This window comes from Rhinoderma darwinii, chromosome 1, assembly GCF_050947455.1.
Source record: "Rhinoderma darwinii isolate aRhiDar2 chromosome 1, aRhiDar2.hap1, whole genome shotgun sequence".
In the NCBI taxonomy this organism is placed as follows: domain Eukaryota; kingdom Metazoa; phylum Chordata; class Amphibia; order Anura; family Rhinodermatidae; genus Rhinoderma; species Rhinoderma darwinii.
In genome coordinates, this window is record NC_134687.1 from 150,828,172 (window position 1) to 150,841,313 (window position 13,142).

General features: G+C 41.8%; 1 protein-coding gene across 1 annotated transcript in view; it reads left to right on the forward strand.

Moving 5' to 3' along the window:
* LOC142737618 (cilia- and flagella-associated protein 337-like) overlaps positions 1-13,142 on the forward strand; it is a 92,884-nt gene that overhangs the window by 39,369 nt on the left and 40,373 nt on the right. The window contains exons 4-7 of the mRNA XM_075849709.1: positions 3,717-3,809; positions 6,300-6,345; positions 9,918-9,964; positions 10,301-10,418. Of these exons, the coding sequence (XP_075705824.1) occupies positions 3,717-3,809; positions 6,300-6,345; positions 9,918-9,964; positions 10,301-10,418 (304 nt within the window). The remainder of the gene's footprint in view (positions 1-3,716; positions 3,810-6,299; positions 6,346-9,917; positions 9,965-10,300; positions 10,419-13,142) is intronic.

A 13,142-nucleotide genomic window follows, 5' to 3' on the forward strand; every position in this document is an offset into this window, starting at 1 on the left:
CGTTGCGGTGTTCACCCGACAGAAACCTCAGATGGAACCCCGGAGCGGAAGCGAACGGTGATGTGAACAGGCCCTAACACAAAAGTTTTGTATTTTTTTAAGCTGGTTCACAAAAAAAAATAATTCCAAATTCTACTGGACCAACTGCCTATTTAGAGACCGGCAGCAGCTCCAGGAGCTGCGCTAAGAATAGAAGATCGCGTCACCAGGACTACGGCCGGGGTAAGTATAAACTTTTTTATCAATTTAAAAAAGTGCCTTTTTTTTTTCTCTTTTGTGATTTTTGCGGCAGAACCGCAACATTTCCGCACCAGACGAGTGGCGATTCTGCAGCATAAATTGACATGCTGCGGCCTAAAAAGCCACACTGCAGGTCAATTTTTTTTGCAGCGTGTGGATGAGATTTGTTCAAATCTCATCCACTCGGCTGTGACTGTGATACGCTGCGGATTTTCCACAATAAAATGTGTTGCATAAAATCCGCAGCGTTCATGCCGAGTGTGTTCCTACCCTAAGGCCGGATTTACACGAGCGTGTGATTTTTGCGTGCGCAAAAAACGTGGCGTTTTGCGCATGCAAAAGGTCCATAACAGCTCCGTGTGGCAGCAGCGTATGATGCGTGGCTGCGTGATTTTCGCGCAGCCGCCATCATTATGACACTCTGTTTGGATGTTTGTAGCACGTGGTGCTTTTCTGTTTTCATTCATAGTTTATACGGCTGCGGGAGTGCTTCCATGTGCTGGGCGTGACTTTCACGCACCCATTGACTTCAATGGGTGCGTGATACGCGAACAATGCACAAATATTGGACATGTCGTGAGTTTTACGCAGCGGACACACGCTGCGTGAAAATCACTGACAGTCTGCACGGCCCCATAGACTAACATAGGTCCGTGCGAGGCGCGTGAAAATCACGGGCATTGCACGGATGTATTACACGTTCGTCTGAATAAGCCCTAACAATAAGGCCCAGTTCACAGAGTTTTTGGGCCTTGATATTGACTCGGACACTGCGTCAGAATCAGCACCAAAAAACTTCCAAAACCGCCTCCCATTGATTTAATCTGAAATCAATGGGAGCCAGTCGCGGAAAAAAGAAAAAGCAGCACGTCCTTTCTTGCCGCGGTTCCGCCTCTGACCTCCCATCGAAATCAATGGGAGGCAGAAAATGCATTTTTCGCTGCGTTTTTTGTCTGCTGTCCTCAATCGCCGAGGGCAAAAAACGCAGCAAAAAACGCGGCAAGATAGTGTGGGCAGGTCAAAATCTGCCTCAAAATTCTTTAAGGAATTTTGAGGCAGATTTTTTTGGCCTGCAAAAATACTCTGTGTGAACAGGGCCATACATAAACAGCACTTTCAGACACTTTACTCACTGTGTCAGAAGAGCTGCTCCCTCTCCAGTCCTCGTCAGGCGATGTCTTCGGTCCAGATGTCGTCCTTCACCTCCAGGCTCCAGAAAATTGCGGGGATCGAAGAACTCCTGCCGTCGCGCAAGAACTGGACTCCTCCCCCTCTCCTTACGCAGCTACGCTCTGGAGGAGGAGAAGAAGGAGGAGGCGGAGGCGGAGTCGGACGAGGAGGCGCTGGACGAGGAGGCCGAGGAGGAGGACGAGGAGGCGGAGGAGGAGGACGAGGAGTCGGAGGCGGGCCAGCAGGTAATTAGACTGTGCGCCGCTGTTCTTGCCAGTTGATTGGTCGCTGTACTTTTGGTGCGTGCGCACCGCATCCCTCTCGGCGGCGGGCACGAGCGGGTTGCTTTCCAGCCTTCCCCAGGTCGTTCGCGCGTGAGCGCGCGTTTGCGGTCGCGCGCGGTGTTTCGCGGCAGTGTTAGATGAGAGGGGGGCCCGCAGCTCACAGCGGTGTTTGATGAGAGGGGGGCCCGCAGCTCACGACATTGCTTTGGTGAAAAGAACAGGCCCCATTGCAGGGGCCTGTTTTTTTCTAACAAAGGCAAGTCGCGGCAGTTGCCGGGCCCCCCTTTCAATTAAGTTTGGCCGGGCCCCCTACAGTAGTACCCCTAATACCCCCCTGATGGCGGCCCTGCTACAGATGGTCGGGTACTGGATCGTACCTGGCTCTTCCCGGCTCCTTGGCTAACATTAAGCCCCGCCTTAGTAATGGAAGCTGTCAATCAGCCAGCCATTACTATGGCGGTAGTAATAAAGTTGAAAAAAATACAAGGACATAGAAAAAATATTTAATTGAAATTAAAAAAAAACACACAATCCACGTTAACCATTTTATTGAAAAAAAAAACAAAACTTAATCTAAGTAGTCCTCGAATCCGCGTAGTCCAACAACCGAACTTGTAAAAAAACACAAACACAAAAAAAAAATTGTAAAACATAAAAAAGCAATTATTAGCTTACCTTTCCTGGGTCCAGTGCTGGAGCCGCAACGTCAGCGAGCTGGGCCCTATATCTAAGCCCATCATGTTTGATACTGTCTGCTGAGCCACTGTATCTAATCCTATCATGTGTGATACTGTCTGCTGTGCCGCTGTATTTAAGCCTATTATATGTGATACTGTCTGCTGATCCACTGTATCTAATCCTATCATGTGTGATACTGTCTGCTGTGCCGCTGTATTTAAGCCTATCATATGTGATACTGTCTGCTGAGCCACTTTATCTAATCCTATCATGTGTGATACTGTCTGCTGTGCCGCTGTATTTAAGCCTATCATATGTGATACAGTCTGCTGAGACAATGCATCCAATACTATCCAGCGGTGTAGCTATAGGGGCCTTAGTCTTATAGACATGCTATCTCCAATATGTGCGTAAAACTTTTTTTTTTTTGGGGGTAAACCTATGTCTTGGGGCTTGTGCCCCTGATCTTTTAAGACCATAGCAACGCCCCTGTAAAACAGTAGTTTGCTGTATGTGATATGTCAATCTGATCTTATATCTCAAATAGACATGGATATCCCTTGCGTTTTTGTATTACAATTGTAATGTAAACTTTACTATACAAAACTACCACAAAAATGTCTGGGTCTTTTTCTTTTTTTTTTTTTTTATTCTCTTTTCTACCACTGTAATATGAATGAAATGTATAAATCATACCCTTCTGTTTTAAAATATATATAAAAAAATAAATACTAAATAGGGGAAGAAAACACATATATTTTTTCTCTAACCAGCACACCTCTCTAGCATCCCTCATTCTATCCAACTACAGTCAATAGATTTGCATTAATACATTTACTATATGATCTGATCAGTATTGTTCTTGAATGCATATTCACACCTACCATGTTTGCGGTTTGATCTTTTGCATAATGAACTATAAAGGGGTTTTCAGGGGATAAACAAATAAATCAGTGAGACCAAAATGTGAAAAATAAATAACTTTGGTATACCTCCCCAGTCCCTCACTGCTGCCATTTTTCTGGGCCCCTGCTCTGTTTTAGGGGTCTGCTTGATGATGCTTTGTCCATAGTGATATAACCACATGAGCCGTGATTAAATGAATCACGTGACATGTTATCCCTAGTGATGTCATGTCATCATTTAGTCACGTAAACAGATGTAGTGAGGAATCCCATAGGCAAGTATACTGACAAGTTTATTATATTAAATTTAAAAAAATTCTCTGCGTTTTTTTTATTTATTTTTTTTATTCCTGGAAAATCCATTTAAATGTCCCTGTGTGACAAAGATAAGAGCTTTGGCAACTTATAAACCACTACTACTATGTGTTTCTGTTTTCAGTGACAGAGAGATTCGCCTTTATGAGCTTTCCAACTTTGAACCATACTGCCAGATTGTTAATCTAGAAACAATGCCTCTGCATTTAGGTTACAGGTAATCTTTACATTTACATAATCGTAGTCAAATATTGTCACTATTTTGTTATTAAAAGTAACACATTCCCTTAAGCTTATCTATATACCAATTATACATTACAGTGCTTTTCCCACTGAGTATAAGAATATAGTCACACGTGGCAGACTTGTTGCAGAAATGACATGCCACCAATAAGAACGAGTGATTCGTTGACACACGTAGGCTCATTGCATCCACTCAAAGGTGGTCGTTGCAATTTTAAGAAACCAAGCGCTTGATCAAAAAGTTGTTTTCTAATCTTTTTGCAGAAATGTCTGCGAATCTCCCCTTCATCTGAATGGAGCTTCCAGAAATCCACGCACATGTTAGAAACAACCTCATTCACATATATGGAACAAATTTTTACAAATATTTCTGCAACAAATCTGCCATGTGTGTATGTACAAGAAGGCTATGTTCATAAGTAGCGGAATTGCTGCAGATTTTCCATTTGGATTTCGGTAAGTCAGTAATTCTGCAGCGTATTACAGTAGCAGCAAAGTGCATGAGATTTTCAGAAATCTTAACCACATAACATAAAATAACATACCCACCTCCCGTAGCGATGCCTCACTGCTTTTCCGACTGTTCTCATTGCAGCCCGCCTCCTGAATGATGTTACGTCCCACGTGACCACTGCAGCCAATCCCTGCAGCGGTCACATGGTATGCAACGTCATCCCAGGAGGTCGGCTGCCAAGAGACCAACAGGTGGAGCAGTCACACGTCGCTAAGGGTTCGCCAGGAAAGGGGAGTATGGTTTATTTTTTTTATCCGCTCTGCTCTTCGCAGCAGCAACTCTGGACGAAAATCGCCAACAAATGAAACACAATTAGTGTGGATTTTCTGCCAAAATTCCCTGTGGAATCTGGGTTGGATTTCTGCAGTTTTCCGCAGCAAATTCGACATACCCTAAAACACAGCTTTATATCTTTTTCTACGTTTAATCTATCTCGGGCTCAAAAATAGAAGAATCACAAGACACAAATGCACCGAGACATAACTGCGACGTGTGTGTTGATATCCTAGTTTCACTTAATCATTGCTTTTAGACCACTTTCACGGAGTGCAGATTTGGTCAGTATTTTGCATCCATATTTTTAAGTCAAAGAAGTAGAAATGTTTCCATTTGACTTATTTTCAGTGTTTAGGTCCACTCGTGATTTTGGCTTAATAGTACAGATCCATGATACTGACCAAATCTGCACTGAGTGAAAGTGTAGATTATTGGGAGCCGAGTAATCAAGGAGTCACCAAGGTGCTGAGATCCATTTGCACTGTTCTGGTTCTAGAAAAATAATAGTAGTAATATATAGCACTTCGATTTGAAATTCTGCTCCGGTACCCCTCGGCTGGTCTCGATGGGTCCCCACTGGTTTGGCGTTTAGATGATAGTGATTTGATTGACCGCCCCCACAGCCAATACCAAATATCCTCCAGGGTCATATCATTTCAAATCATGGACCTTAAAGAGGCTCTGTCACCACATTATAAGTGCCCTGTCTCCTACATAAGGAGATGGGCGCTGTAATGTAGGTGACAGTAATGCTTTTTATTTAAAAAAACAATCTATTTTCACAACGTTAGGAGCGATTTTGGTTTATGCTAATGAGCTTTCTTAATGCCCAAGTGGGCGTACTTTTACTTTCGACCAAGTGGGCGTTGTACAGAGAAGTGTATGACGCTGACCAATCGGCATCATGCACTCCTCTCCATTCATTTACACTGCACTAGCGATATAGTTATATCACTATGTGCAGCTACATACACAAACCCTAACATTACTACAGTGTCCTGATAATGAATACACATGACCATCCAGCCTGGACGTCATGTGTACTCACAATCCTGACACTTCTGACTCTTTTTTTGTGAGATTCCGGCAAGTGAAACCAAATCTCGCGAGATCACGGAGCTAAACGAGATTTGGTTTCACTTGCCGGAATCTCACAAAAAAAGATTCAGAAGTGTCAGGATTCTGAGTACACATGACGTCCAGGCTGGATGATCATGTATATTCATTATCAGGACACTGTAGTAATGTTAGGGCTTGTGTATGAGGCTGCACATAGTGATATATCTATATCGCTAGTGCAGTGTAAATGAATGGAGAGGAGTGCATGATGCTGATTGGTCAGCGTCATGCACTCCTCTGTACAACGCCCACTTGGTCGAAAGTAAAAGTACGCCCACTTGGGCATTAAGAAAGCTCATTAGCATAAACCAAAATTGCTCCTAACGTTGTGAAAAAAGATTGTTTTTTTAAATAAAAAGCATTACTGTCACCTACATTACAGCGCCCATCTGCTTATGTAGGAGACAGGGCACTTATAATGTGGTGACAGAGCCTCTTTAATCTAAACACCATGGTTTTTTTAAAATCTCGTCTACCTCTTTTAACTATCGTAACATTCACTATTCGTGTTCCTGTATGCTTTTTGCCATATTTCATGTTTTTCTATTATTTTAGTCTACGTGATACTGACGAGTGTATCATTTATTTTGGCGATGAGCAAGTAAGTAATTATTTCTAATATTTATATTGAATAAATGAACAAGTGCTGTTGAACAATAGTGAATATAATATAATACATATGTATAAATATTGTATACATAATATGAGATATTAACAGGACGAAGTTTGTATATAGAAATACAATAGTAGCATAGTTGAAACAATTCACAAGGTAGTTCTTAGTTTTTACTAAATATACTACTATAATTTCTCCTGTGACAGCTAATCTTTTTGATGGTTTAAATAAGGGGTCTCAAACTCGGCCGGCTAAATAGGCAGCACAAAGAAAAAAATTAAATTGATGGGCCGCATTACTTTCAAATTTGACAAAATACAAAATTATTGTTCATCAATTCGTTATTTGAACTACTATAAAAATACTACATTACTCTAATAATATTACATTACTATAATAATACTACATTACTATAATAATACTACATTACTATACAATACTACATTACTATAATAATACTACATTACTATAATAATACGACATTACTATAATACTACATTACTATAATAATACTACATTACTATAATAATACGACATTACTATAATACTACATTACTATAATAATACTACATTACTATAATAATACCGCTAGGTTTAAACTTACCGGAAATTTGCGAGTTTACTCCACGTGCTTATTTTAACAATCCAATTTTCCAGTAAATGCAGTCTAGCTGCTCAATTGACAGCGTTTGGCAGACACAAGAATGTCAAGATTAGGCAGCCCCTTTTTAGATAGTGCCACCCCCTTCCCGTAGAAAATTCCCCAGTGACCTCTGTAGATAATTTCCCAATGCCCTCTGTAGATAATGACACATTGCCCTCTGTAGATAATGCCACAGTGCCCTCTGTAGATATTGCGCCCCCCCAGATAATGCCACAGTGCACTCTGTAGATATTGCCACACCCCCCTAAATAATGCCACAGTGCCCTCTGTAGATAATGCCACATTGCCCTCTGTAGATAATGCCACATTGCCCTCGGTAGATAATGCCACATTGCCCTCTGTAGATAATGCCACAGTGCACTCTGTAGATAGAGCCAAACACACCCCTTTGTACATAGTGCCACACATATCCCCTTATAGATAGCTTTGGGATACCTCAAGGAGTGGAATCCCCAGCCAAAGCGTTGCAGCACTTTGGCTGGGGATTCCTCTCCTGGAGGAGCCCCTGATGTCACTTTCCATATATGGCCAGTTAGGTGAGAGGCCTCATCTATCAACGGAATCCTCGACCAGTTCATCGGCAACGCGCTGGCCAGGCATTCCGGTCCAGGAGGAGCCACTGACTTCACTGTCCATATATGGACAGTGATGTCAGAGGCCTCGTCTATCAGCGGAATCCCCAATCAGTGCATTGGCAACGCGCTAACCGGGCATTATGATCCAGGAGGAGCTACTGACATCACTGTCCATATACAGTCATGTCAGGGGCCAGGTCTATCAGCAGAATCCCCAGCCAGGGCGCTCTGGCTGGGGATGCCACTCATAGAGGGAGCCCCAATGAAGCAATCTAAAGAGATAGGTGTGGCGCTGTCCACAGGGTGGGGTGTGTGGCGTGGCACTATCTACAGGGGGGTGGCGCTCCTCCTTTGGCCTGTTCTCTTTTCTCCTGCTGTCAGCGGGCCGCGTGTTTGAGACCTCTGGTTTTAATTGTGCTTCCTTTTTAATTTTGGTTCCATTGCATTAAATCTAATGGCCCATTCCCAGCATTTTATTTTTTGTTTTCTGTTCTTTATATCTGTTTTTACATGTGAAAGAACACATCTAAAATACACATATGAAATAAATGCTTATACATATGTATCACCCTTGGAATACCGCATCCGCTTTTTAAGCTGTTCATAACATTCCTCCTGTTGTAATATAATATATTTTATATTGCCTTTTAGATTTGGCTTAAGTAGGTTATATGCAATGGTGGGTGTAACAACCTCTATGTTATTTTATCCATTTGGAGCACTAAATAATATTATTAATTTTATCATTATTATATGCAATATTAAATACTTTTGTGTCAAAAAAGACAAAAGTATTGTAGGTATGATACCTTTTATTGGCTAACCATAAAAATTATATATGCAAGCTTTCAGAGCACACAGGTGCCTTTTTCAGGCAAGTTTACAAACACTCCTCAACGTTGAAATTGCAACACCAAGAAGGGCAAGCCGTAAGGTTATGCAAATCGAGGTAGTAGCAGGTGTCGATAAGATCTGCAAATGACCAAATTTTCAAGAACCTAGCGCCAATCTGTGGCATGTGGGAGGGGCAGAAAAGCCAGATTGAAAGCAAAATTTTTTAGCCACATGTAACCTCAAATATCAGATCAAATGGTGTGGGATAATTTTGTGATGCCTCTTGTTCGTCGACATGCCAGTTATCGCCACTTGTCACAAACTGAAAGACTTTGGTTTATCACTCCATCAGATCGCTAGGCCGAGATGTCAGCACTGTTTAACGTTGCGTGTCCTGGAGGTTGGGGGAACAACAACTAACGGGAATGACAGCAACAGGTGCGCGAATGCGAACCTCTGCACGTACAATAGTCTGATTATAAGAATGGCGCGTAGTGATCCATTCTGTACTTAAAGTAAAATTGGACGACACATCAAAAGCCTAGGGCAGCAACCAGTGTCAACGCAAACCATCAGAAGACGTTTGCACGACATTGGGCTACGATCCAGACGTCCAGCTACAGGTGTTCCATTGACCACACGCCACCGCTCTCAAAGGCTATCATGGTGCACAACCAGACGGCAATGGAGGCTGAAATGGAGGTTTATCTTTTTCAGCAATGAGTCTCGCTTTTGTGTCGGACGCAATGATAGCCGGAAATTGGTCTGGAGACCACGTGGGCAATGCCATTAAGAGGCCTTCACAGGGGAACGTCACTCCGGTCCTACGGGATTATGGTGTTGGGAGGCATAATGTACGGTAGTCTACTCTTCACTTCAGGTACACTAACAGCTCGCCGTTGCATTGATTTGGTCATGGAACCAGTGGTACGGCCATTTCTCCAAAGTGTCCCAGGGGCCTTTTTTTTTTATAAGAGGACAATGCTATGCCGCATTTTGCTCATGCTACTCTAAGCAGCCTGCGTGGCCTAAACGTGCTACCATGGTTTGCAGCGTCTCCGGACTTGTCTCCCATCGAGCAAATCTTGGACGTCATTAGTCGGCAATTGCAAAGGGAGCTTCCAGCAGCCAAACTTGAAGATTTGCATGCCCAAGTGCATACAGTGTTGCATAACATTCCTCAGACAACCATTAATAACCTCATTGATAGCATGCCAAGGGTGTAAGTGCGTGTATTTCTGAGCGTGGCACTCATACTCGGAACTGAATAAATCAAGATGTTTGGAATATTTTGTTTCTTTTTTTTAATAATTTGCATATCTTTATAACATGTCTATCCGTCCTGTGATTTCCACAATTCCAAAACTTTTCTTTCTTGGTGTTGCAATTTCAATGTTGAGGATTGCATAATAGTCAGTTGGAAACTAAACAGTTCACTGGTTACTATTCAGTTTTTATTGATATGAAAAATTGTTGTGTTTTAGGGATGTATCAACATTATTATAATGTCCCACATGGCAGAAACTCTCAGGTATGTAGGATAAATATATAAGGATAGTTTTTGGATATGATTTTGAGTTTCTGTTGACCATAATTCCATATTTAAATGAGAATTGCATATAACATGGGAATGTACAGAATTCTTTATACAGCTCATGACATGTTTTGACCTAACACTGTCCAATTCTCCTGTTTTGTGTCCCAAGCGCAGGCTTTATTTGTAATATATTTATGGGTTTATTTTTGTTTACTTCAAGCAAATACGAAAGAAAAGTATAGCGTTTGAGTCAAATCATATAATGCACTCAAATGATCGTTAAGGCAATTACATTTATTTAGTATACATTTTTTTTGTGTAATTAAACAGGAATTGGACAAAATATCCAGTTGTGGATGAGATTCCCAGTATTGCAATTGATAACATTACAGATCTGAACCATGTTAGATATGTACGTTGGAAGGTGCATAATGATTGGGTCACACAGGTAAGACAATTTAACATCTGTCATATTATTATTCAGTAGTATGAGCAAGTATATGTGTAAGGTCCATTTACTGAAAGGGAATGTGTCGCTAGAAAAAAATTATTTTTTTTTTAGTTAAACAATTAGTGTATAGGTGATTAAACATTGTTCTAATTTTTTTCACGAGTCAGGAAATATTATAAATTAGATTCTAATTTATAATATTTCCCAGCGCTGGTCACTAGATGGAGCAATTCCCCAAATTGCAGCATTGCATGTGGTAAAGCACATTGCTTTATGCTGCAAAATTTGAGAAAACTCACTCGCTCTAGTGAGCTCTCAGAATCCCCCCTCCTTTATCCTGTCTAGTGCCGGGAGAAACGAGGGGATTGAACGGTCAAACCTCCTACACTGTGTGTCGCCATTTTTTGAGCTAACACACAGTGTAGTAGGTTAACATACAGTAGTAAACACACACTAAAACACGAACATACATAGAAATAACTTACCTGCTCCTGCCGCCGCCGCTCCCTCCGGTCCATCCGCTCCGTCTGCTACCGCCGCTCCAAGTGCACAAGTCCGGAAGCCGCGACCGGAAGTAGTAATCTTACTGTCCGGCCGCGACTTCCGGTCCATAGGAAAATGGCGCCGGACGTCGCACAGTTCAACTTGGACTGTGTGGGAGCGGCGCATGCCGGCCTACAGCATAGTGGATGGAACGGGCCCCGTTCGCATTCACTATGGGACTGTATGTGCCGTATTCCATGTCTGTATGTGTCGTTAATCAGAAATGGAAAAAAAATGGCAGCCCCCATAGGGAAGAAAAAGTGAAAAAATATAAAAAAGTAAAACACAAACACACAAATAAATAAAAAAATGTTTAATAACACACTAAAGTCAAATTGATCTAAAAATTTTTTTTTTTGTGACACTCGTCCTTTAAAGGGGTTATCAGTTTGTACAATTCTTGTTTGTAATAGGAAGGTCCCTCAATGATAAGCTAATCAGTCCTAAAGCTGAGACTATCGGTAATCAGCTGAGATCTGTGGGGAAATGTGGCTTCACAAATCTATTTCATTGCCATACCACCCCAGGGAAAAGGAAACATTTTTTAAAAGTTTAGAAACACTTTAATTGTTGGAAACATTTGTTCACACATATGCTAATCAACATGGGTAGCCAAACTGGTCAAGATCTACTAATTGTTTAGGCATAGTAGTTATCAAACTGCGTGGCATTAATGGAGTTGTCTGATTTAAAAAAAAAAAACATTTTCAAATATCCAATTAGGGCTTTCTGAGTTAAAGAGGCTCTGTCACCAGATTTTGCAACCCCTATCTGCTATTGAAAACACTGAGAACAAAGGAGTCATAAACTATTAGGATAAATTTGCCAATGGCATAGAAAAATAAACTTTATTAGGACAGTACAAATTACATACAATTTAAAATTAGACTACAAAATCCAAGACCTGTACACCTCCCAAGTGGCAAAAACGAACATAGAGGAAATACCTCTTATAAATGCAGCTCCGGGAAGAAGGAGATCGTTAAATCAAACAAGCAAGGGCTCAAACAAACATATTGTCAGTTCAATGTGATTGAATATCAAATAAAGGCAAGACGCCAGAATATAAAATGTAAGTGAGATTAAGTCATATATTCATCCAGACTCATAGTAGCATTGTAGGTAAATGATTAAATGCTGAACTCAAAAAATGACGATAAATAGTTTACATAAGCCCACATCAAGCAAGATATTTCTTCCCAGCAAGTAAAGCCACAAGAGGAAAGGTAAGTAGAAAAGGTATAAGGTAAAAACCTATAGTGCTACTAACCCATATAGTTCCTATGGTTCAGTGACTTCCCGAGTACGGAGGGACCCCGACGCGCGTTTCGCGTAGATGGCTTTTTCAGAGGGGTATACAGTAACGTTTTTATTTTTTAAAAACGAGCATTTTTGGCCAAGTTATGACCATTTTTGTATTTATTCAAATGAGGCTTGCAAAAGTCCAAGTGGGCGTGTTTAAAGTAAAAGTCCAACTGGGCGTGTATTATGTACGTACATCGGGGCGTTTTTACTACTTTTACTAGCTGGGCATTCTGACGAGAAGTATCATCCACTTCTCTTCAGAATGCCCAGCTTCTGGCAGTGCAGACACAGAGCGTGTTCTCGAGAGATCACGCTGTGACGTCACTCACTTCCTGCCCCAGGTCCTGCATCGTGTCGGACGAGCGAGGACACATCGGCACCAGAGGCTACAGTTGATTCTGCAGCAGCATCGGCGTTTGCAGGTAAGTCGATGTAGCTACTTACCTGCAAACGCTGATGCTGCTGCAGAATCAACTGTAGCCTCTGGTGCCGATGTGTCCTCGCTCGTCCGACACGATGCAGGACCTGTGAGTGACGTCACAGCGTGATCTCTCGAGAACACGCTCTGTGTCTGCACTGCCAGAAGCTGGGCGTTCTGAAGAGAAGTGGATGATACTTCTCGTCAGAACGCCCAGCTAGTAAAAGTAGTAAAAACGCCCCGATGTACGCACATAATACACGCCCAGTTGGACTTTTACTTTAAACACGCCCACTTGGACTTTTGCAAGCCTCATTTGCATAAATACAAAAATGGTCATAACTTGGCCAAAAATGCTCGTTTTTTAAAAATAAAAACGTTACTGTAATCTACATTGCAGCGCCTATCTGCTGCAATAGCAGATAGGGGTTGCAAAATCTGGTGACAGAGCCTCT